Source organism: Anopheles stephensi, chromosome 2 (genome assembly GCF_013141755.1).
Source record: "Anopheles stephensi strain Indian chromosome 2, UCI_ANSTEP_V1.0, whole genome shotgun sequence".
In the NCBI taxonomy this organism is placed as follows: Eukaryota; Metazoa; Arthropoda; class Insecta; order Diptera; family Culicidae; genus Anopheles; species Anopheles stephensi.
This window is the reverse complement of record NC_050202.1, coordinates 63,403,738-63,429,612: the sequence shown is the minus strand read 5'-3', so window position 1 is coordinate 63,429,612 and position 25,875 is coordinate 63,403,738. Positions and strand designations below refer to the sequence as shown.

The following is a 25,875-nucleotide window of genomic DNA, read 5'->3' as shown; positions in this document are numbered from 1 at the left end:
CCGACCGCACCACGGAACTGAGCACAAGGCGAGTGTCCTGTCAGTGGCAGGCATGTTCTACCCTTTTCTTTATTTTTAAACGAAATCCTCCGTTGCAGAAACGGTTATGGGTCTGGCTGTAGAAGGAAAAACATAAACATAGAAAACTCCCAACTACTGCCGAGTTTCGGGCGATTGTTTCAGCAAATCGGATAACGCACCTTGGCCGTTCAAATCAGTGCCGTTAGATTTTTTTTGTTGTGCGTCCCTCGGGGAAATATTGCACTTTGCACGCTAATTAAAATCACTCCGGTTAACTCCTGTACCCCAGCGTGGCGCGCACGTGAACCTTTTTTCACGAACCACCACGCGCCTCCATCGGGTTGGGGTAGGTTCATCCGCTTCGGTTTCGATAAGCTTCGGCAAGCTTCGGCAAGCTTTTGGCAAGCTTCGGCTGCTCGCGCATGAAACCGATTTGAAGTGGTCGTACAGAGGCTCATCGGTTCAGTCGTGTTCGAAGCGTTGAGCTGGATGATTGTCCTGGCGTGGCCAGCACATTATCCGGCATCCGTGGCATCCGTAACGGTTTCTTTCTAGTGTGTGTGGTTAGTCGGTGGCCTTTTATTGGTGAATAATTAAGCAACTGGAACGATTGTTTCAAGTTCAAACGGAAGTGGGAAGCTGTGACGACAAAGAACCAGCAGCCACCGGAAAAGGATACACAAATGCTGATCGACCGATTGTTTGATCGCTATCGGTACAATGCACCGTAGCTCGAACGCATGATTGAGTGAGATGCAAGTGGGCATGCAAGTGCCCATCCGGTGCTGAAGAGTGCAAAGTGAATGCCTGTTTCCTGGAACCGAACCCGAGCGAACCGAGTGGGACGAATCGGCGAATCGGTGCTGTTTGTCTCCGGGTGATGTTGGGCCGGTATTAGTTTCGTGGTTGAGTGGCAGGTCGGCCGTGCGGTGTTGGGAGACGACAGCCAACACACAAAGGTGCATCCTTCGTACAAAGAGTTTTGACACACCACACCAACACAGCCAGCCAGGCCAGCCAGCCAGTGAGCCAGCCAGAGTGCGCGCACTCTCGCTTTTGTCCCAGTTGCAGCGCGGGATGCATTCCTGCTTCGTGCACATCGTCGGTTCCCAGCTCTCCCAGGTCAGTTCCCGGGAATGGTTGCCAGTCGTCTGCTGTGACGCTGCTGGCGCTGGCGGGAGCTACGGTGAGCTGAGAGCGAATGATAGCAACGAAATAGCAACATCCATACGTGCACTCGAATGCGTTTGTATGGGTGTGTTGATGCACCCAACTGTGTATGAGTGTGTGTTCGTGCTTGTATGAGAGAGAGAGAGAGAGAGAGAGTGAGTGTACAGAAAGACTTAAATTTTAATGATTGCTCACAAACGCTCGTGTACTTTAATTTGTTTATTTCATTGATGCAAACAGCATGGAGTGGAAATGCACTAACTAAGGTAGAGAAAGATGCGATGGTGTAATAATCCTTGCCGTGGATGCGTTAGGCTTTGGTACAACGAAAGTAGCAGATACCGCGATACCGTGCCCTCGTTTGTGCCAGTTCGGTTTGTGGCGGTTGTGTGCCAGTGTGCCAGTGCACCAGGTCGTGTACGGTGCGCTTTCAAGTGCGTTGAGGCGAAGAAGTACGGCAGGCACTTCACAGTACCCTGGGTTGGGTATCCGGAATCGCGGAGTTTGTTGAAGTGACTCGGTGAAAACAGGTTGCAGCGAACACACGGATGCAAGGACATGTGTACAAGTGACATTATAGCCAAGAGCACCACTACAACTACCACTACTACCAACTGGAACATCAACGCGCTTTGGTAAGTAATTAGAACCAGAAGTACAGCTGGGGTCCGTTATACATTTGCCTTGTGACACTTGTGACACTGTGGGGCATTCATTCTTTCTTTTCATTTAATTTAAATTTTAATGAGATGCATTGCTTGGCAAATTGGGAAGGCAACGGCAAACCCCACCCTTCTTGAGCGCACATCAGACGCTCCTGGGCCGGGAACGTTTCGCGCCCCTGCTTAATGGATGCGTAAATAACCCATTCATCCCCGTAATGTGGTTCAACGTCCGAAACAGCTGACGGGCAAATCCGTGACAATCGTACCCGAAGCGAAAATAAACCGCTTTCACTCAAATAAAGCACCGCTTCAATGGAGTACGCACGCTTACTTTCGCATATCCTCGCATAGCACTCTGGCCGGTCGGCACACTCCTCGTGCGATGTGAGCCGTCCGAACGTGCTGAAGTTTCTCCGCACCGCTCGACGAATAATGATGCATTTTATACCGAATACCGCGGTATACGTGCCTGCTAATGCGAAGGTTTACCACCCATGATGATGATGGGGGCCCATGATGATGGGTCCCCAGGCGGGCAGCACGGTATCGGATCGGTCCCTTCGCACGAGAAACAAACACCCCCAAAACAGGTGGTGGTTGGGGGGGTGGAGGGAGGGAGGGAGAGTGGAAATGGGAGGGGGAGGGAAGAGCAGGGAAGGGTGCCCATAAACGGCGATCCAATAATCTACAGACGACCCTTTTTTCCGGGTCGCCTTTCCGGGGCCCGGTGCTGTATTTCATGCGAGCGTTTGCATGAGCGTGGGGCGGTTGAGAAATTGGGCTCGGCAAGGGCAAATGGAATGAAACATCAAATTAATCGCTAATAGCGCTCGGAGATTGTTTGCGGTTTTCCTACCGGCACAGGGCGAGTGGCCGGGAATGCGAAAAGGGGCGATGGGGTGTTATTTTAGAAGCCCCCACCAGCAAGAGAGGCGACAGTGTACGCCTCGGGAAAGATGATCAAAAGGCATCCTAAAAGGTGGCAGGTGCTGATACTGATCGTACGGGTGGGCGAAGCGGTAGGATTTATCAGTTGACATCAGTGGAAGTGGGTGCTATTCGAAGGAATTTGGAATTCACTGTCACAGTCAACACGGGGTGGACCGCTGCTTTTGGGCCGGGTCGCGTGACACGAGACACGAGGCGACCGGAGACCATCGATTTTCCATCACGAAAAGTTTAATGATGCATGCAGGATGAAAATCGAATCTAGGCACATGGCCCCAGGGCGTGTAGCGGGGTTACAGTTGCTAGGTGTTGTGGGTAGAGGTAGAGTGGCCAGAAATAGATGGCTCGAAATGTTCATCGTACGTGTGCAGTGCAGTGTACTTTAGGGTTTAGCTGGATGTAACGTACACATTACGTGTGGTGCAGGCTTCTACCAGCAAGTGTATCGGATATATGGTGGTTGCTTGTTTTGAAAACTAAAAATGTGTTAAAAATGGATTACAAGTTAGAAACATTGTCACAACAAATAGTGATACATTATAACTTGTTCTGATTATATTGTGTGAGACGTAGTATGATCCAACCATCTTAGAAAGCTCAAGAGCTTTTCTTAGCTTCGTGATTATCTATACATGTGTAAATGAAGTCAAAAGCCAGTAATGGCAGGCCTAAACCTCTTGACCTTGTCCCGGAGGTAATTCCCTAGAATCGATTACTATTTTTTTAAATCATGTAGTCATTTTTTACCTCTCCTTACATTGTCTTTGAGATGGTGCACAATTATTTTCGTCCAGATAGGAGAATGGGTATTAATTTTATAACATTTAGTACATCATCATCTTTGTCGTTCCCTTTTTGCATGACAGCTTCCAGAAGTCTGTATTTGCTCCAAACAATTCTTATTTAACTTTAACTGTATGGTCAGTTATTTAACTTTAACTGTATGGTCAGTTCTGCCTTTGGGATGACAGTTCGGTTGGGATTCGATACCATTCACTTCTGTGCTGGAGAGCGTAGAATTTATAAAAGATTAGAACGTATATTTTGAGTGTATGAATCAAGGCTAGTTATGTTATACAAAACTTTAATGTTAGCGATGCTTCCTTTAATTCTTTTGACTAGGGAGTGTTATTGGTATCCGGAAATTTTTACTTTTTATTATTTGACCGACACAAACATTGAGCTTGCGATGAAATAAATTCGAAAAAATCTACTTATATTAGTCATAGCTTAGAATGAATATCAGGTAACCGAAGGAAGGGGCAGTTCAGTGGCTGATGCGATAACGGCGCCAGTCTTCACACGACAGGAACGGGGTTTAAATCCCATCCGGACTACCTCCCCGTACGCTGCTACGAGTAAAACAAAGTCACAGAAAGCCAGAAATGGCAGGCTGAGACATCTTGAGGTTGTTGTGCCAATCAAGAAGAAGAAGAAATTTATTTTGAATACATAGCTTTACTGTGGTTTATGTCTAGGACGTTTAAGTTAACTTCATTATTGTGACATTTATTGATTTATAATATTTGCTCTCCTTACTTAAGATTTTAATATTTTAAGCCTTTGTTGAGCTTTTTCTACTTGTTGTACCATAATGAGATGCCCAGATACATTTCGTACTTACTGCCCCGTCAAGTCCGAACGAGCTGCAAGTACATTGTATAATTTGTGTAACACAACTACGCTACTACAGCACAATACCTTTCCCATCCGTTCCTTTGTTACCGGCCATTCGAAAGGAAACACATTTTACAATTTCTTGTCGTCCCTGTCAGTGTCACGGCCGGGAAGTGAATGCTATTAAATCCCTCCTAATTGGCAACTTTCACCATGTTTTACTGCGAATAGATGAACGTTTGGAGGCAAATCGAATAACAACAGTGTGTCCTTTTTATTCTCCTGCCTTTCCAGGATGTCATAGACCGGAAGGGTAACCATTGTGTCGGGGCCGGGCCCGGTGCATCGTGCAGCGAAGTCTGGGTGACGGACGGGGAAGGACGGTACTATTATCACCAGAGCAAACCGACGAAGGACGAAGGAGGTCAGGTGGAGACGGTTGTAGCATACGGTGCCGTCCCGCGCGCCAACTTTGCCGTTCCGGGCGAAGAACATGGGCCGCCCGTACTATGATGATCCGGTTGAAATGTGGCTCTGGTCGTCGACGAAGCCCGTACACTTTGTGCGACTATCGACGGTTCCTTTTCCGGAATGGTTTCCCGGTACGGTAACGTTGGCTAGGGCGACCGTTGGGTCGGGCGTTGCTCATGGTTCGGTCACCGGCAGCTTAAGCCGTCCGGCAGGTTACAACACCGGCTACGTTAGCTACATGAAACGCTTCAATTTCACTGCAAACCTCGATGGCCCGATCGACGACCGGGCCGGGCTGGGGGATCAGATAGCGGTCGACGAGGAGGACGATGATGGGTCGCTGGCACTGCACAACTACTGGGCCTTGCTAGCAATTATACTCGTGTTCGGTACGGCCGCCGGTAACATACTCGTCTGCCTTGCCATCGTCTGGGAGCGGCGGTTACAGAACGTCACCAACTACTTTCTGATGTCACTGGCCATCACGGATCTGATGGTCGCTCTGTCCGTGATGCCGCTAGGAATACTGACACTGGTCAAAGGTAGGTCGCTTGCTGTTTCGTGCTTCATTTATCCGTTTTGCTGTGATTTTCAGTTGTCCGGCCGTGTGGACCATTATCTAGCCCGGCCGCAAAGTTAACCACAGCGTGTATCAATGATTCTCTCAATCACCCGTTACAAGGAACCGGCCCGGCAAGCACATACTCGGGTCGGGCGTGTTCAATGCCGTGGTTTTCTAGCACATCAGCATGTATGATGGTGTGTGGATGACGAGAGTCCTTGGGGCTATCCGTACGGCGAGACAGTGTATCATGCATCCATTAATGGACCGGCGATGGAATCGGTTTAATTTTTCTTTTCTCAACCGTCGCACCTCGGCGACAGCGAGGCGAAAGTGGGAGAGCAACAGTGCACACAACCTGATCGTTACTCGCTTGATTGTTTGAATGGGTTCGACATTTTGTCACAAAAGGTGCGCTGTGAAACCATCAATTTGCGAGCGGTCACGATGCCTGTTGGTCATGATTGTTGTTTCGAGAGCTGTGTTAACCGAGACAAACATGATGTCTTGTGCGTTAGTTGTTGTTATTGAAACACGTCGTCCCGGTGCGTGGTGTTGATACATCCTTTTATAGGCATTGAGACTGTCGGAGGAATCGTTTTCTTCCAATAGATATCGATTTACCGTTCACATTGGTCAAAATATCCTTGTCCCTATCGCTCGTTCTAGTGCACCGAAATGTACCGTGTATAGGAAAGACTCCTACTCGCATGATCTCTCATGTACTTTTGTTTCCTGAAGCCTTTTCATCAAGGCTTTTTCTAGGTCTATGTATCTTGAAGTTGTTGGATTAGTGGTTTGGTAACTTAAATGTTGCATCAGGTATTGATAGCTAGTCACCTTCATAAATAGTTTTCCATAACCACTCAGGAAAGAGTGTGAGATTGGTCTGCAGGTTTAGAAAAGCTCTGAATGGGATAGGTTTGAGTTTTACATTCAAATCATTTTTGCATTCAATCCGTAGCTTTTTCTTAAAGTTTTAAGCCTCGGCAAAGTTTTAAGCTTGATAAGTCGATGAGTTTAATTTGATGAGAGTAAAATCTTTCAAGTTGATTTTTTTCTTTTTAGCGTGTTTAATGGCGTTTTATACTCTGTTCCCTTAAAAAAATATTGGTTGGGGATCGTTTTGGAGAGACGTTTTCTTTGTTTCAAGTTTAAGTGTTGTTTAGTATTATTTACAAAATTTCAATTGATTGTTGTGAAGAACATGCTTTGTGTTGATTCTCGCAAAAACACTCCAGTCCCATGCTGAGTGCCAAACATGCTAGTCCCAATCCTTAAACCTTCGACAAAATTAAGCACAAGCACCCATACATTTAGCAAACTTACCTTGGTAATTACACATGAACTGTGCGCAGAATAAACAATGCTGCCAAGCGTGCGGAACCGTTCCCGTATTGGCACAAAATCGTTACTCAACAGCATGGCGCTAATTGGAGGGGTTGGAGCGTGAGCATTGGCATCGATTGAACGATGTGTCCAGTTCGAACACCTCGACTTGCACGGTGTTTCTCCCCCAAAACCAGCACGACAAGGACCAATTAGCCTAATTGCTGACTGCAGTTTGTGCCGCCATTTCAATCGAACCTGCCCACCGGAACTGGACTCGAACCGGCTACCACCGAATGCTTGATTGAGTTGTTGCCGGGATGGGTTTGGAGTTTTGAGCATGCAGAAAAAGGGAGCGAAGAAAATACTGCATGACCATAGCGATAGCTACCGTCAGCCAGACATTCGATCAAACTTTGGGCCATTTTTATGTTGTTCGCTCCCACCCGTTCTTTCTTCATTGCTCCAACAGAGTATCTCCGTTTGTAATCTAATTTACCCACGATGGAGAAAATGGCTTCTTCAGCAAGCGGTAAGGAAGAAGAAGAGCGGTGGTTGTCCTAGGGGAAGGTAGATGTATGTGTGCGACCCTTAGTTAATTGCATTCATATACATTTGCCCGTTCCCCGCGACAAGAGCCATCCCGAAAAAGGGAAACCTTTCGCTTGGGAAAGTGGTTTCATTGCTTTAGGTGTGATACTCCGATCGTAACACAACTTTGCAATTCCCACGGAACGGGGACCCATTTTTCCCCAAGCGGTCCAACCGGCCCTTATTAGCGGTGACCTTTATGGGCGCAATGACTTGTGTATATTTCTAGCTGGCATGTGTGTGTGTGAAAAGCGCGAAATGTTTGTGCCCTTCTTCCGGTAACGGTGTTTTCATAGGACTACGCCACCGACTACGCGCCCTCGATGGCTTAGCTTTGTCTGACCTTCGTAAAGGTTTTACTGCGTGTTGGATCACGTGATGCAAAAAAAAAAAGGCAAATGCGGCGGCAAACTCGGTTTCAGTGCCGGTGGGAGGGTTTTTTCCTTTTCATTGTTGCCTTTCTCTAATCCTACCAATACGACACAGACACACACACACGCACAGATTCGACGATGACGGGATGTGATTTGCAGCTCGCTGTAACCGGCCACAACAGCCTGTTGTCAGTTCAATGAGTTCCTCTATTATTTTTTCGCCTTTTGTACCGTTTCTAGACCAAACATTTGGCCTCACGACGATGCAGGCACAAAACCCTGCCCTTCTGATGAACAAACAAAAATAGGGATGATCAGGCTATTGATCGCATCAACAAAATTAAAACGAGCCATCTAAACGGGTGGCAAGTGGTAGTGCCCAGCAACAAGAAAAGGGGACACCCAAAAACGGTTGATTTAGTACGGAACGCACGTTTTTTACCCAGCGAAAAGTTTAGTCTTTTGTTGCCTTTTCCCAGTCCCCGCTATTGATCGATGTTGTGTAGGCTGCAATCTCATGCTAACTCAATCCGTAGCAACGTAGCTAACAGTATTAAGCTAATGAAATACATTCCACATCATCCACTAGCTTTTCCGGCCGGGGGATTCCCATCTCGGGGGAAAAACTTGTACGGCATTAGCGCGGGGCGGCTCGTTTTGTTCAATGTCCACAAAGGTGCTGTGCGCTGGTTGGTAATGTTAAGTTGAGCGCAAATGGTGCAAATTCAATCAACTAGTTGAAATGAGCAAAATATCGAACTGAGTGTAATATCATGTAAGTGAATCAATGGGATGTGAAATTTGTTATGTACTTTTCAATTCTATTAAGCGGTCCCGATCCGATAATATGGTGTATTAAATTGTGCCGTAAACGTGATTAATGGTTTTGTTTTCGTTGGATGTGAAGAAAATTGTATAAAGAAATTCCTAGCTTTTTAGACCTACCAAGCTCTTGGATGAGAGTGTTTTGATGAAATTTCAAATTTGTGCTCAAGATCGTGTTATGCAGATTGCCTGCATTTCGGCGCAAACACTGAATATTATAGCATATATATTTACTAAGATTTGCTGGTTTATGCGAAAGCAAGTTCTAGAATTTTACGTCTAGCATGAAATTTAGAATGTACAAACGCAGTTATATTACTTGAAAAAGAAACCAAATAAAAGCAAGTAAAGGAAGTATAAACAATCAACAAAATTAGTGCTGTAGTAGTAGCGGAGCCTTAACCTCACACAACAGGACGCAAGTCAAATATCATACAGACAGTTCAGCCTTCGCAATTGCTGACTTCTTCTTGTAGTATCATGTTGTTACGAAGCCTAGAACGCTATTACATGGCCACCATAAGCACAAAGATCGCTACATCAAAAGGAGAGAGAGAGAGAGAGTGGGAGCGTGGCATAAATTACAAAAAAGTACTTTCAAATTACTCCCTGGCACAAAAAATTGACCTTCTTTTCTCTTATGTTTTGCATTTTCCATCTGTTACGAATCCGTTCTTTGTTCACTGCAAACGGTAGGCCACTTTTCAAAGAGCTGTTTTGGCCTTTGGTGGATTTTATTGCAATCGCTAAGGTGACCGAAATAGAACAGAGCCTCATGATTACTTTGCTAACATATTTATTGCAATAATTCTGTGCCAGATGGCATTTCACCTTAACCAGTCTTATAAGCTGTGAAATTATTTTGTTCTTGAATATTTTTGTACTGTGGACTGCGAGTTTAAAGCGCAGAATTGAAACTTCTTTATTAAATTGTTTTCTCTGTAGAAAAAAATATAGCAATATCCTTTAATTTAAACTTTTATTGCGATTAAAAGCTTGAGAGGTTCAGACCAGAACAACATGGACTTGATTGTTACCCGTTGTTGGATCAATCGAACTCAGTCGTGCAAATGACATGTCTCTCTTTACGTATCACTATTTTCAAACAGAGCGATCCTCAGCCATTCGGCTTTAGAATTTAAGCTTGTTTTTATCGGCTCCAATTAATTGTTTTGTTGAAGAGAATGGCCCTGGTGTATCTGTTAGCTGTAGAGCATTGTTTTACTTTGCGTTTTCTAACTCAAACATCAACCTCAGAGTGTCAGTGAACGAATCCCACATCGTTAAAATATTGTTTTCTCATAACATAAAGTTAACCTTCACTCAACTGCTCGTTGATTGGTTTTTGTAGCGAAATGCAACAAGATTAACAAACAATTGCCAACACGAGCTTGAAGCAAAACCACACAAGCAAAAACAAAAAAGCAAATAGAAGCAAACCGTAACAAAAATAACTGTTTATCACCGATGAGCTTACGCCACCACCACCATGCACCACCCAGTTGCTTTGCTCGCGGCAAGAAACGACCCGCAGCAGGACACACACGCAGACGGAGACAGAGCCTGCCAACCAGGACAGAGGTGTTAAACAATTGTCAGTATGTTGTTTAAAATCTTTTCACACTTGGCGGGAGCAGCGCCGGCTCGGGCACAATAGAGACACATAAGAAGACAGCCACACGCCCGTGCACCCTCCCCCTCGACGTGGGAGATGATCTTGTTGCTGTTGCCGTTGCTCCGGCCCACTCTAAATCCGCCCGGGACGGAGGAAAGCATTACGAATAATATTATGTAAATTCGAATCATGAAATATTTATACACCGGTTCCACACGGTCGCCTCTCGGGATCGCCTGCCAATGCTGCTCAGTCCTGCGGAACGGTGTCCTTTTCTTTGTTGTGTCCACATGCGAAGGCAATCCAAGCCGTCAGTCAATAGGCGGTCGAAAGGAAGTCAAGTACGGGCTTTAGGTGCGGGCCATCCGCACGCCCGTGGCCATGGTTGGCAGGACGCAGCACCAGGCAGACAGTCGGTCGTACGGAATACCCGGGCATCCGGGAATGCTGCGCGCCGAGCCCGGAACCGCTGAAGGATGGTGCAGACAACAACCGTAAAACATTGGATAAGAAACGAAAACAAAAAAGCACACCCGCGCGCACACACACACACATTTCCGGATTTGCGAGCCGAAGGATCCTGTCAAACGCCTGACTGACAGAAGCAGGCAAATCTCGCATCGCAGCTGTCGGTAAGCGTTGTTTATCATCGACATGGCCTTCCAACGGTTCGCCGATGTATGATCCGATGACGGACGAAGACGGACTGAGGAGGGGGCGGGCAAAGTGCCGCAGGCCATGCTCGGCTGGGTGTCGAGCATGGTGTTATTCTTCCGTTTTGCCACCATCGAGAGCGAATCCGGTACCACCACCGTCCCAACCCCGAAAGCCGTGAAGACCCGTCGATGCATGGGAAGGAGTTTGGATGAAAAATGGTTTTACTCGGAATGGTTGCGCCTCACCCACTTCATTCGGAGCTCCCATCCGGAAGCTAACGCCCGGAAGTTAACCTACAGCGTGGGCAAAAAACCCCTAAACCCACACACACGCACAGACATTCGTTTACACAGCCACATTTTCACACCATTTTCGCACGGTATTCAAGAGACACAGCGAGAAAAAGAAGAAGAGGTCGAGTAGACGAAAAAAAAAACTAACGGTTCTACGGTAGTACACTTCCGGTTTCGGAGCGCTCTGCAATAGTTTACCCCCCCTCCCCCCCCCCCCTTCCCCCTGCGAGCCGAACAGGCCGGGAAACTGCTGAAATCATTTACACAAACAATTGTTTTCGTTTGCCACCGTCTAATTAATGATGTTTACGAATGCGTCCGGCCAAACCCGACGGCCCAGACCGTGTGTCTGACTGGATCTGGAGCGAGTAGCAGCGAAAAAAAGGGCACACAATAGAAAAAAAACGTGTTGCCGGCACGTCGAGGACCGAGGTTGTTTCGGAAGTGTTCTAGTGTCAGCCACAAACAACAGCTTCATCAGGGGAGACCGAGCGGTCTGCAGCGATTGGTTCTCCGGGCCCCGAAGACGAATTGACATTTTGATCTTGGTACAGAAATTAGCTGAAATTCGATGCTTTAATCCCATTTGCCGGCAATCGACGCTTAATGAGCCAATTTGGAAGGTTGTGTGTGTGTGCGATAGTAATGAGAAAATAGATTGCTGATAGCACCCCATATATTAAATATTATCAATTCCCATTACCATGGCGATGAAGTTGCGATGGATACATAGACTCCCCTTTTTATTGTTTATTGAGTATAATTGTTTCTAAAGTGATTAAAAATTTATTTAATGTACCGTTCCAGTAAACTACGAAATTATTGAAGCACTCGAAGCGAACAAAGTTTTGTAGGAAAAAAAAAATGAATCGTGAGTAAGTGTGCAAACACCGCACAAAAGCGTGGGAAAGAATCGGGAAATAAATAACTAGCCCTATAGCATACACGGAACTACACTACCCGGAACCGCACCACACCGGGAAACTGGGTGAAAGGAGGAAAAAGTTTTCTGCTCCGAGTGAAAAAATAAAACTTTTTTATGAACCAATAAGGCAGTGGCTGAAAAGATTCGGCAAAGAAAATGGGCAAAAACAGGGAGATCATGGGTGGAGCGATTTCTTTGATCACCGTCGCCATCGGTTGAAGAGTATCGAGAAACTATTTATCAAACAAGATTAATCAGCATTCTTCCGAACATTATAGCGATCATTAATTCGTATTGTGTTCTCGCATTTTTCTGGAGTGTTTTTTTATTCACACCTTGATTGCGGGTGGCAAAGGTTGGGGTGGTTTTATGGCGTGGTAAAGTTACTAACAGAGTCTTTGGGGGAGAGATTTTCGTTGGGTAGAAGGTTAGACAAGTAATGGTGAAATATTAATGTACGGTATTGGATAAAAATAAGTGAATTTTAGGCTTAGTATCGTTGGCTACGTGATAAGGGAGATTAAATCAACAAATAAGTAATCTATCGCCAAAATTAAGGACATGAAATATGTAAAAGGTTTACTTCAATGACTTAAAGCTGCCATTTAAAATGATTCCCTTTTGACCCGAAATAAACTAGCTTTAAATCATTACTTTTGATAACGCTTTTTATCGTGCTGTAGATTTTGGTTCTTCTTGTTAAACGGTTGGCTTCATGGCCTCTGATAATCTAACTCGGACAATGGTACTGAGAGGATTAGTGTTATCCTTGAAGTACCTTCAAATCGCTATAAAGCTAAGAGATGATGTCACTTGAACCTGAAACACACATTACATTTTCAAAGAGTATGTCTCGATTCTTATCATTATTTCTATCAATTCTTCTACCAGATCCCGGATCCCACGAGTTTGTAAAATAGCCCAAGAATTACTTACTTACCTATACTTTTCGCAGTCTAGAGCCTTCGCTTCACAATCCAATATCAGGCCTTCTTGGCATCAACACTATCACTCTGACTGGACTGGATCGTCCGGCGCCATTCTCATGACATGATCAGCCTATCGTATCTGATAAAAGTGAACGTAGGTGTCTTTTTTCGTATCTCAAAGGCAGATAAATAAACGAGAGTCATGCCATGTGTGTAGTTCTGCGAATAGCCCTTGGACCTTAGCAGACTCCAGCACCCTCCATTATTTACCTTCTCACATACTCTAAAATGTTAGCAAAGACGACGTCTGACACCCCCAGTGTCTGACCCCGGAATGTTTTCTGAATCACAAGCGGCCCTTTCCAGTTAGGCTAGGTTGAAAAGAAGACAGAGTGTAGAAGACAGACCATCTCCCTGGTACAGACTCTTGGTTGTAGCGCTGGGAGTAGTAGGTCTTTAACCTTCACCTTCAGCTGATATTTGATGTTGATCCTTTTCATTTTTACAAGTCTAAGCCTTGGCTGGGCTTTCCAAACAGCTCACCGCGTTGCATATTTTTTACCTTAAATTTACTGTCTTAAAGGACTTTAAAATCAATGAAGAAATAGTGGGAATCCAGCCGAGATCATCCATCTACTCCAAGGTCAGCCGCATGGTGAAAACTGGTCAGCGGTTGAATTTCCTCCTTTCGCCTTCCTCTTTGATAGTTTCCAACTATCTTTTCGTCGTGTTGAGTAAGAAAGAAAATCTTTTAAGTAGGATTTAGCAATGTAATTATCATTTTTAATTGCATTAAATCCCTTTTCGTTCATTAAAACACACCCTTACGATTTTTGAAAGATGCTTAGGAGCGTTATCACCCTGAGTTATGTTTCATTTCAAACGCATCTTTCGTTCAGGGTGTGAGGTCTTTATTTTTTCAATTTAAATTCAAATTTAAGACTCTTATTTACAATTTCTATCTCGTGAAATGATGGAGGTATTACTCGCTGAACTCACGAGCTGTACTTATTTGGTTTTACGCTATAAATTAAACTGCTGTGTGTTTCGTAAGCTTCTACAGTAGAAATCCTTTTTCTCCTTTCCCTCGGTTTTCTTGAAACAACCGGCGCTATAAACACTGCTACAACATTTCTTTTCGATGAGTTTTACATCCCAATTCGATTACTTTTCGTTGGAGAAGGGGTGAACACAAAAAATGTATCAAAAACTCAAACACCCGGAAGCCAGCAAAATTTAATCAAATTGATCGATTGAGAGATGAATGAAAATAAATGGCCCCGATTGGAGAAGCATTAAAAGTGATCAACGGCAAAAGGGTCGACGGTAAGCGTAATGTGTAGCGAGAAAAAAAACATTTACTGGAAAATAAATCGATATAGTTGTACACACTCACGCACATAATCCCCCGATATGACATGCCACCCGCCCCCCGGTGGAGGCGTAGTGGAGCTATTTTTAAATGGGAGAAAAATAAGAAATTAAAAAATAAATTTTATTGGATACGTGTGAACAAAAAAAAAAACAACCCATTCCTCAATTGGGAAACAAAAAAGGGTTTTAATTAAAATTAATAATTAAAACCCCTTATTATAGAACTGTACGCACTGTTTGGCTTTTACATCAGCGTAAAGTGCCACGAAAAACGGGGGCTTTTGTGCATCGATACATGGACACATTTAATTTGTGGTACGTGCGTTTCATCAATTATCTTTATCCGGCTTTTTCCTGTGCTTTTTTTGTTGTTTTTTGAATTCCTAAAGGGCTGACTTTAGGGCCATTATTCTTTTTGTTTCCCTCGCGTTAACCATCTACTCGAGTCAAGGCTCGCTGGGAGAGTGAGTATTACCCAAAAACTAATTAATTACTTGCCAATGAAATCAAGCGTTCGGTGATCAAAGAACCGTTTTACGAGCCAGGATCAATCAACCCAGCGCTGAGGAACACACTGACTGACTGACTGACTGACTGGAGCGGGTTAATAGGGGAAATATTGTAAAGGTGCTTGGTAGAAGTTCACCCCCAAACCGTGGCAAACGTGTTGCTGAAGAACGGTGTGTAATGACGACATTTAGCAATTAAGTTGATTAATCCGATTGAAACTTCCCCATCCAGCAAACCGACTGATCCTGCCAGCTAAGGAACCGATAATTGTACAGCATCAACAGTGCTGTGTGGCCAAACATTTCCAGAACCTTTCCCGCTCGGGTTCGGTTGGCTCGCACGCGAAAGAATTTCCCACTACCACAGTGTAAACAAACAAACGGGTTGCTTCGTGTATTTGCAGGACACTTTCCGCTCGATTCCGAGTACTGTCTGGTGTGGATCTGTCTGGATGTGCTGTTCTGCACCGCGAGCATTATGCATCTGTGCACCATTTCGGTCGATCGGTATCTGTCGCTGCGGTATCCCATGAAGTTTGGACGCAACAAAACGCGTCGCCGCGTGGTGCTGAAGATAAGTTTCGTCTGGCTGCTTTCGATTGCGATGAGTCTCCCGCTAAGCTTAATGTATTCGAAGGTAAGTGCAAGCTGGGCAGCTGTGGTGATGTGATGCACCCACCTAACAACAATCAAACACAAGAACCACGTTGGGGCGCAGAGCTTGATATGTGTTGTCCCCGTATTTTTGTTGTTGCTCGCTTCGCAGAACCATGCATCGGTGCTGGTGAACGGAACGTGCCAAATACCGGACCCGGTGTACAAGCTGGTCGGATCCATCGTCTGCTTCTATATACCGCTCTGTGTAATGCTGATCACCTACACGCTGACGGTACGGTTGTTGGCGCAGCAGAGCGAAAATCTGGGCGGGGTGGGCAGTGGCGGTGGATGGTCGAGCGGGTGGTTGGGCCAGGCGCCTGCCTTCGATCGGCGCAATACATGGAAGCGAATAATTAAGCTCAGTCTGCCCACCGCCCAGAATCCGCACGCACACTCGGCTGCCTCGACCGATACGGAGCTTTCCACGCTGGATAATCACGATCTTTGGTTGCTGGAGTCCAGGTAAGGCTATTATGTATGTCATAATATGTTCTCGGAAGGTTTGTGGTGGAAGAACTGGTGTGGAGAGAATTCGATGGAAAGTGTGGGAAGCCGAGTAAAAAAGCTTTACAACAGCCATCCCTTTTCTTCAGCATTCCAGAACCCAGCTCCATTACGATGACTGCTATGCAGCGATTTGGTGAAGAGATGTTGAAGTTGTCTCAGGGGTTAGAGTCCGTGGCGCAACACAGCGATCGACATCTTGGCCTGGGCGGTAAATCACGATCGCCGGAGCGCAACCGTGATAATGAATCATTCCGGTAAGTGATTGGAGATTGTTGAAAGATAATCCAACTTCTGCATATAAAAATCGTTTTTCCGCTTATTCGTTGGTTTACTTTTGATTTTAAAACGTCCAGAGCAGTCAAACTATGAAACTATAAACCAATATGATTTCAATCGCTATTTAAATACAAATTAAAATAAAACTTGATAACGCCTGAACCGAGCTGACCATAAAAAATGCTTCAGAAAAGGTTCAGAATAAACAAATAACCAAAATGGAAGGACCTGTGAGTATAGGAGCACCCAGAAACCTTAGGGATAACAGGATGAAGGAAAAAAAACACACACAAATACAAATACCAAAAACGGGGTTCTCGATATATCGAAACCGTACAATGTTGGCAAACAGCTGTAACTGCTACAGAAACCATATTCAAACAAGAAGCTGGATGCCAGCATGAAACCATGCTGAACGTTAGTAAACAACTACATGGAAGCAAACTGCAGCTCGGTACCGAATCGGTTCGACAGTGCAGGCAGGCAGGCAGGCAGCCTGGCAAAAACAAACAAATGTGGCTCGTGTGACGGATTGTTAGTGAACTCTCGAACATTTTAATGATGTTTATGGGACAGGAAGGTATTCCGGAACCGAAACTTACCATACACACATACCTTGAACCGTGGCGTAAGTTGTACCGAACGAGTAACTTTATTATCGTACAGCTGCAGAGTGACGAAAAAGGATGCGCTTTGTGTATGACAATTCAGGTGAAATTGTAAAGAAATTAAGAGACAAAGAAATTTGTTTGCAGTTCAGTAAAATTAGATTATTGTGCATTAACTTTGAGATGGAAGGAACGCCAAGTATGCAATATATATCCTTTTATAACATCATTAAACAGCTGAGATGAGCATGAGAATTCGAAAAATCTTTTTCCAACTGCTTACAATTTTTGCTCACGTTTGTTGCTGTTCATTGAGCAAAATTCAAGAAACCATTGAGGACGAGACTGTCTGTCTTGCGACGTTGAAAGGTTCTTGGTACACGGTATGAAACAAGTTCGGTTAAGCAAAACAGACGGTTTCACGAAAATTCATTCAGGATGCTTGGTACGCTTAGAAACTTTCGCTGGAATGGCAAGCTTCAGTACGTGAATGTCTCTTTTTATAGATTTTTCCATTCGTGTAAGAACAAACTTGGAACAAAGCAGGTTTCAACTATCGGAACTTGTTGATGCTACACGTTGATGGCGCTTCATACCTGTAGACATTGGACTTGGGACCGTACAGGTACACCAGATGTATCTCCTTGGTTGTAAATAGTATCAGGAAATAATTGGAAATAATTGAATGATGTGAAAACCTCCTTCATTCCATAAAATCGATTCAATGGAAGCGTTTGTTTCATTTTTTCTCAAAACTTCCGGTACGTTTTGCTACAAGAACCCATCAGGAGGTAGTTTTAAACCGGGCGAAAAAAAAAACTTCCCCAAACACTTTCATCCGAACTTTTACTCCATCGCTACTCTATCCGATAAAGTTCTTCATGGAATTTGTAACTGCACTCAAAGGGAACGAAGAATGGGTTGGTTTTATTTTTATTAGCACGACTTTGTCCCAAATCAAAGATGGATGAAAGTGGACTTAAGCATCGCGCGAGACAGAAAAAAAAACAGACGAAGGAAGAAGGATACCGAAATTCATAAAACATGTCTTTTTTCAAGCATGATGGAATCGACCCACAACACCGATGACTCCGACCGGAGATCGAAAAAAAAAGAAGAGTTTGGCAATGACTTGGGCTGAGGCTTATGTGCTACGATATCCCTTGATGGTTTGATAAACGCGAGACGCGTGTAGTGGTAGCGATAGTATGAATACAACCGACACACACACACACGCGCGCGCGGGGACGTTTGATATTTGGCAAGAAAGCACTGCCTGATTCGACGATGACAGGCAGGAGTTCCGTTTCATGTATCTTGCGATTTATGTATAGCCGGGGTTTGCTTTGGTTTTGCTTGTGTTGCGTGTCGTTGCTTTCGTACCAGCTTAATTTTTTTTTTCGGCGGTGAACGGCAAATGGTGGCACGCGACCAACAAAAGCTTATCGTTCCCACACACACACACACGCGCGAACAACCAACGCCACCCGAACGTTGACTGATGGCATAAGATTAATGCTGAGTTGAGGAATTTTCAGTAATCTTTTACGTATGTCATCACTTCGCGCGGAGGACGTGGCCGTGGCGGTGCGATGTTTGGCAGCGCGACATGTGCCCCACACAAACACCCACTTTGACACTGATTGACCATTCTGGTGGAAAAGAGTAGTAAAATAAGCGCTAGCAGCTATTGAACCTTCGCAGGCAGTGTTTCAAAGTGTGAGATAGTGCTATTACCGTCAGCAGTAACAGAAGCGCCCTTTCTTTCCTTCCTTGCCGGCGTTTTTTTGGGGACGGTACTTGGAAGGTCAAAAATTTGTAGTGTTCTGCAGAAGTTGTTAGAAGAACCTGGCACGTACAACATTCCGGGCCTAATCGCATCATGTTACGGTGGAAGTTTTTTCGGGGCTCGATTCTCTAGTATTTCGATCGAAGAAGTTAATACTTCAGCGAAGTGTTGTTAGAGGTATTAAAACCTTCCGGCTGGGCCATTTCGAGCAGCGTGTACGGGAAATCGTTTATCCGACCGCTTTTTTTGCTGGATGTATGTGTGTGCAGTGGTGACACCGATGTGCGCCGCTATTTGCTGCTATTTATCGTTCCGCATGAGGCGATGATAAATTCATTACATCATGCTTAACATGATAAATTTGCCTTCCCGGTCGTGTGGAATACGCTGCCGCGCACGCAGGATTCGTAAAGCCAATTCGTCATCGTCCCGTCCTATGCGCCGGTAACGGGTGATGAAGTGTATTACATTACAGTTATCGTATCGCGATAAATTCAATTCGACGACGACGACGATGACGACGGTAACATGTTGCTGAATTCGTATGGGTTTACTTTTATGTTTGTGCCTCCTACCTTCCAGGTTACGGTGGAATGTGGTGGCCAAGTAGAAGACTACCGCGGTTTGCTGATATAATCATGTGCTTCTTGGGAAAAATGGTCTCACGGAGGAAGCATTTTTTCTGTGAGGCTTAGCTCAGTTTAATTTAATTCGTTCGAGGAAATATATAAATATCTAGAGTTAATTTATTATTATTATTCTTTATTCAAATTGTTTGCCTCAAGGGCTTTACAAAGTCAATTTATCTTATAACTAAACATACATGACACACAAGGAGGATATAGGGAGCAGACAGAGATGGCTAGTGAGGAAAAGAAAAACAGATTTTAGGATAAAGAAGACAAAAGACGGGAGCGGAAACAATTAATGGAGATATTGTGGTCAAACAGATCACCAACCGAATTGAATGCTAGTAACGCGCGCATCCATGGATCGCTCTGGGAAAACCGCGTACGACAAAAAGGGATAAGCAGGGGAGGACGTACGCGTAAGCGATGGGAGGGGACATATAAAGGGATAGCTGCCAGAAGGGCGGGGGAGTCAATGTTGGAAAGTAGGATGTTGGCAATAAATAACTTGCGAGCATGACCATGACGATCTTCCAGCTTAACCAAACCCAGTAGCTGGCACCGCTCCGAATAAGAAGGTAAGGTTGTGCTGGGGTCGTTCAGTAAACGTCTAGCGGCTATCCGCGTGAATTTCCTCTGCACCCTCTCCAACCTGTTCATAGCGGTGACACCAGCGGGGGACCATACAACACTGGCGTACTCCAGGATGGGACGCACCCAGCAACAATACAGCGCTCTCAGGCATAACGGGTCTCGAATATCAGTGGACATACGAGCGATTAGACCCAACACCTTGCTAGCCCGCTCAAGGACCGAGTTGAGATGCGGCTCGAAGGACAATTTGTCGTCCAGCCACACCCCAAGGTCCCTGACCAAGGAAACTCGCGGAGGTGTTGAGTCGTAGAGCCGATACTGGTGTATATGTTTGGAAGAAGAGCGACCAAACGAAATTACACAGCACTTCGAGACACAAAGAACGAGCCCGTTGGATATGCACCAGCCAGCGAAAGCATCTATGTGGGATTGGAGGGAGCGGGAGTCGCGGGACGAAGACACAGGAAGATAAAACTTGACATCGTCGGCATACAACAAACAACCGTTAGGGGGAAGCGATTGAATGCAATCGGCGATGAAGAGTGAAAACAATAAAGGACTCAAGACACTACCCTGAGGAACCCCAGATTTACTGATGAACGGGTCCGACAGAGCCCCATCGACCCTTACCCTGTACGACCGGTCCTTCAAAAAGGAACAGAGCCAGAGAAGAAGGGCTCCACCGAAACCCATTCGCTCGAGCTTTGCCATAAGCAATTGATGCGACAAACAGTCGAACGCAGCTTTGAAATCTGTGTAAATGACGTCAACCTGCCTACCAGCGGCTGTGTGCGGAAACAGATCGATCATCAACGACATAAGGTTCGACAGGGTAGAGCGTCTCGGCACGAAACCGTGCTGGGAGGATGGGATTAACGGGGAAACAATAGGAAGGATAGAAGAGTAGATTACAGACTCGAGGACTTTGGACGCTGCACAGAGGATGGAGATGCCTCGATAATTTAAGGGGGACGTCCGGCAACCTTTCTTAAAGACTGGGATCAGCCAAGCTGATCTCCAAAGAGAGGGAAAAACTCCCGTATCAACCGACCTAGAGAATAGGCGAATCAACACAGGAGCAATCACCTCTCTAGCGTCAATGAGTGCGGAAGAAGGGATGCCGTCAGGACCAGGAGAGAAGGAGCGCTTAAGCTGACAAAGTGCAGTGAGCACCATCTGTTCGTCGATATGCACCGAGTGAGCGTTAATATAGTCCCGAGGAACACTCGAGAGCCCGGCCACAAGAGACGCGGTAGAGTGGGTCGGATCAACAAAAAGACCCTCGAAGTGACGCGCAAACAAATTAGATATTTCCAACGGGGAGGAAGCAGAGCAATCGCCCAAAGACATATTTGTTGGAATACCGGAGGATCCACGTTGTCTATTGGCGTATCTCCAGAATGACCTAGGATTTGTATAAAGATGGGATTGAATGCGCGCGTTATGGGTACGAAGGCGGATCCTGTTATAACTGCGATGAGCAGATGCTGCGTATTTGAAGACACGCAGGTGAAAAGTGGAGCGGTGCATCCGATACGCACGAAGCGCACGCTTAAGATCCGCCTTAAGTGAACGAAGGTGTCTATCTGACCACAAGGGATTTGGAGGAGGGGTACGAAAGGGACAACACTGGGAGAGGAAAGACAAAATCACAGACGTAAACTTGGCTACTGCCTCGTCAATACTAGGAGCTGCGTCCAGGGAGCTCCAGTCGTATGTCGAGATGAGACGAGTAAATTTTCTGTTGTCGAGCTTCCTGAAGTTCAGCTCACGCGTCAAAACTAAACGAGACGGACGATCAGAGGGCGACGCGAAGACGGTGATGCACGTCTCCAATGCTGGATGATAAGCGTCCTCGGGAATAATCGTCAAAGGCACTCGGTGTACTGAATCACAGATCGCGGCTGCAGCGGAATTGCCAAATATCAGGTCCAGTTGACGTCCGTTACCGTTAGTTACCCCTGAGAGTTGCTTCAAGTTGTTAAAGTTCAGACCGTCAATGAACGTCGTATCCCGCTGCCTAAAATCGGAAGGATAAAACCACAGTTTATTATGGGGATCAGCAGTCCACGAGATGCCCGGCATGTTGAAGTCGCCAAAAATCATAATTTTATCTTCGGATCGCATGCGCCCCAGGACTACACCGATGCCCTCCATCAAATCATCAATTACAGATGAGGATGAGCTGCTGTATGGCGGAATGTAGATGGCTCCAAGGTACAGGTGCGAGGTCCCCAGGTTGATGCGAACCCACACCGCCTCCAACGATGCGCATGGTGACGAGATCGACGAGACCGCATGTTGTGATGAGCATGCAATAAGCACACCACCACCACGCGAAAGGTTGCTATTCCTGTTATTGCGGTCGCATCTATAGATGATAAAGTTTTCATCGAAAAGAAGCGACGATGGGATCGAATCATCAAGCCAGGTTTCGGTCAGGACACATATGTTATAGTCAGATTCAGCAAAGGCCTGGCGGAAGTTAATGAGTTTCGTGCGGAGACCCCGCACGTTCTGATAGTATGCATAAATTTTTTTCCTGGGCGCCGAATTATGCACGAAAGAATTGGTCCAATGTTTGCTGATGGGGACTACAAGTTAGTACTCTCTTACGCTTGCTAGGGGGAGCGGGATGAGGAAGTGAAGTGAGTGGTGTAGCGTGGATCAACGTCAAGTCCGAACTGTGTCCAGGAGAGGAAGGTGTGCTGTGGAGAGGCTGAGTGCGGTCGATGTAGGGAGCCTCTCTACGACGGTGTCGAGCGGCGATGAGAGAATTACTAACTGTTAAAACAGGAGTATTGTATGGAGCCGGTGGACGTCTAACTGCTTCGTGATGAGTAGCGGTGATAAACTCTCTCACACGGATGCCAACAGGCCACGTTTCAGGGGAGAGAGCCAACTCACGACAGGAATCTGGAACACGCACTTTAAAAGATAGAGAGCGTCGAGAAGCTGGATCAACACCTCTAGCCAAGAGAGAGAAAGCGAGCACGTCCTCGGTGTTGAGACGGCGTATCACCGATGCTCTCACTTGGTCGGTCGTGATATGGTGTGCAACTCCAAGGAGGTGCAACCAAAATCTGCGAGGATTGCGCGCTTGAGTCGCTACTAGATTAGGTGACGTCACCGCATTTGTGCCCGATATTCCGACAAGGCTCGGAGCGGGGGTTTGTCCTGCGATCGCGGCATAGGAAGAAGGACGGTCGGTGCTAAGGATAGGAGGAAGCCTGATCGGAGAGGAGGTGGGCGCACCATGATCAGTACCTGGTTGGTGAGAGACATGAGTTAAGCCGGCCTTCCGAGGAGATAGCAGAGAGCGAATCTCACTAGTGAGAGGCTGCAGAATGGCATCTTTGAGCGACGCGACAATGGAATCTAGCGCCGTCTGGAAGCCCGCTTGGAAGCTACCATCCTTCGTGGGCAATCTGCGGCGGTTTTCAACGGTTACCGTGCAAGTGGAACAGCTCCAGTGGACATTTTGGTAAGGGCTGATGCATTCTAGAACGGCGTCAGGAACTGAGGCGCAGCTTCTATGACAAACCGCATCACAAAAACCGCAGCACAGCACATCATTGGCCACGGAGGCATCTGCTGCACAGGCCGAACACACAGGAGCCATTTACACACACAGCGCAACACACAAGCCCACGGAATAAACAACAACAAACAGCTGAGCGACGCTAAACAAAATCGACCAAATTAGGACACAAACAACAACCGTTAAAGCAAGGAGATGGTAAGCACGGATAGAATGATACACAAACAAACGATTGATGCAGGGAAGCACAACGGACAAATAATTTTACACACAATTTTTTACGTTTTTTAGTGGAGCCGATACCAAACCTTACTTGCTCGGGACGATTTGACAGATCAGTCTTGACGATTTGACAGTTATTTTCTGTGTGTGAATGGTATTATTAAAGAGGCTAGAAAGGGATACGATGGAGGAACTTAATTAACGGATATTAATGTTTGATGTACTCCTTTGAACTTTAAATTCGCGTTAATTTCGTTGGTGTAACGGCACAAAATCTGCTACAATCAGCGTTTTAGTGCATTTTTTTCGCAACAAACGAGCTGGTATTGCATAACTGCGAATTGCATAACTTTTAGGCGCATGTAGCGATACACTCCATAGCAGCCCTTGATATTCTTTCTTCTTTTCGAGGTAGTAGACGAATATTATTTTATTTAAAAAAATTGTTCTCGAATTTGTTCACAGCAAAAAACCGAGCACAAAAACAACGGCAGCACCAGCACCGGCCACGATGGTCACCATCCGATCGCCGGTGCCGACAAAGAAGCGTCGCAGTTCCACCTCAACCTGGATCAATCGGCGAAACTCGGGCACGCCACCACCGGTCCGGTTGGTACGCAAACGGTTCAAGAGTCTACCGCACGCAATCCCTCCATCGGAATCGGACGAAATTGAGGTTGACGAGCAGTTCATGCAGGACGTCCTCCTGGAGCTACGGGAACGGGAGGACAAGTCAACGGTGGACGGTTCGCGCAAAAAAGCCACACAGTCTGGGGATGACGGTGTCCCTTCCACTACGACCAACGGTAACGGTCGGCATCCCGATGGTGAAGATACGTGCAGCGAAGATCCGGGCCCAGTGGGTGTAAGCTCCCATCCACTGTCCCAGAGCCATGGTGGGCATAGCTTGAAGCTTCCACCACCGTGCAAGTGTCCATTTTTCGGCGAAGGTGCTTCCGGCCGGCAGCAGTATCTGCGTCCGGCCGAAATCAAGATCGTAAAGACCAGCTCCGACCTGAGCTCGATAGCGGCCGCCGGTGACAGTCTCGTGTACAGCACGATCTCCATTTCGTCCAGCTCGAACGTGACCACGCAACCGACGCGGTCCATCTCGAGCAGCCTTTCGACCCTTCCTGCCTCGGCGCTCGCTTCGCCGAGCCGCAAATGTAGCGCGCCGAAGGGAATATCCGTCGTGACGTGGGATCAGCGACGTCATCAGAGGCGTGGTTCGAGCTTCGGTGGAGCTAGGACCTCCCTGCTGCTGACTCCAACGAAAGCGAGCCCGTCCAGTGTGTCGTTGCGGCGTTCGATCAATCTGCGCCATTCGACGCTGGACGGTGGTGGCTCGTGCAGTGTGACCGGTAGCGGTGAAACAATGTTCCGTGGAGCGCCTAAAAAGAACAGTTCCTCACCGTGTCTGATGCAGCATCAGACGGGTGGTGGTGGGACGGTCGCGATGATGGCAGTGGCAGCAGCCTCCTCGACCGTGCCAACCATGGCCACGACAACGATGACGGTACGGTCGCATCACTCGCGCAACTCCAGTATGATTTCACGCAACTCTTCGCGCCACGGACGCATCATCCGGCTGGAACAGAAAGCGACCAAGGTGTTGGGTGTGGTGTTCTTCACCTTCGTCATCCTGTGGGCGCCCTTCTTCGTGCTCAATCTGCTGCCGAGCGTTTGCAAGCACTGCGAGGACAATATCGACCAGTGGGTGTTTGAGTTTGTGACGTGGCTCGGGTACGCGAGCAGTCTGGTGAATCCGATCTTCTACACGATCTTCAACAAAGCGTTTCGGGATGCGTTCCGCAAGGTGCTGCTCTGCCGGTACGGACTGAAGGCGCGCCATTGGCAACCGAACAGCTAGTACGCCGCGGTCCCTAGCCGTTTGGAGCACAGCGAACCACTGTAGTGAGTGGGCAATCGTGCACGCGTGCGTCCAGCGGTAGCCTGACTAATTGCCATTCTCTCTTCCTCACTGGTGAACGGTTTCGACCTGTGGTGAACGTTTTGATACATACTTTAGGGAACTCTGTGGACTGTTGTGCGTTGCCTCGCCGAGGGCAGTAGGCGCAAGGCGTGACGAGCATTAGATATAGTGAACGGTGTATGTGGTGTTACCTAGCAATAAATGTTTTATATCCTCTTCGTAGCAAAATCGTTCCGAGCCGTGT

At 46.5% G+C, this 25,875-nt stretch overlaps 1 protein-coding gene across 4 annotated transcripts; it reads left to right on the top strand.

Moving 5' to 3' along the window:
• Nucleotides 1-497: 497 nt before the first annotated feature.
• On the top strand, nucleotides 498-25,875 carry LOC118506722. 4 transcript variants are annotated; one of them, XM_036044252.1, is made up of 7 exons: nucleotides 498-577; nucleotides 1,432-1,826; nucleotides 4,716-5,434; nucleotides 15,280-15,512; nucleotides 15,642-15,994; nucleotides 16,126-16,293; nucleotides 24,164-25,875. In XM_036044252.1, exons 3-7 carry the CDS (start codon nucleotides 4,915-4,917, stop codon nucleotides 25,566-25,568), a joined length of 2,679 nt encoding a protein of 892 aa, XP_035900145.1. In that variant the 5' UTR covers nucleotides 498-577; nucleotides 1,432-1,826; nucleotides 4,716-4,914; the 3' UTR covers nucleotides 25,569-25,875. The 4 variants fall into 4 exon arrangements, with proteins under 4 accessions (XP_035900145.1, XP_035900144.1, XP_035900143.1 ...); XM_036044251.1 differs by having other exon boundaries at nucleotides 498-606; XM_036044250.1 differs by having other exon boundaries at nucleotides 498-1,143.

Coding starts and splice junctions, on each gene's coding strand:
- LOC118506722 (XM_036044252.1), top strand. CDS start 4,915: ATGGGCCGCCCGTACTATGATGATCCGGTTGAAATGTGGCTCTGGTCG. Junction 15,513..15,641: donor TAAGCTTAATGTATTCGAAG/GTAAGTGCAAGC, acceptor CTCGCTTCGCAG/AACCATGCATCGGTGCTGGT. Junction 16,294..24,163: donor CGTGATAATGAATCATTCCG/GTAAGTGATTGG, acceptor ATTTGTTCACAG/CAAAAAACCGAGCACAAAAA.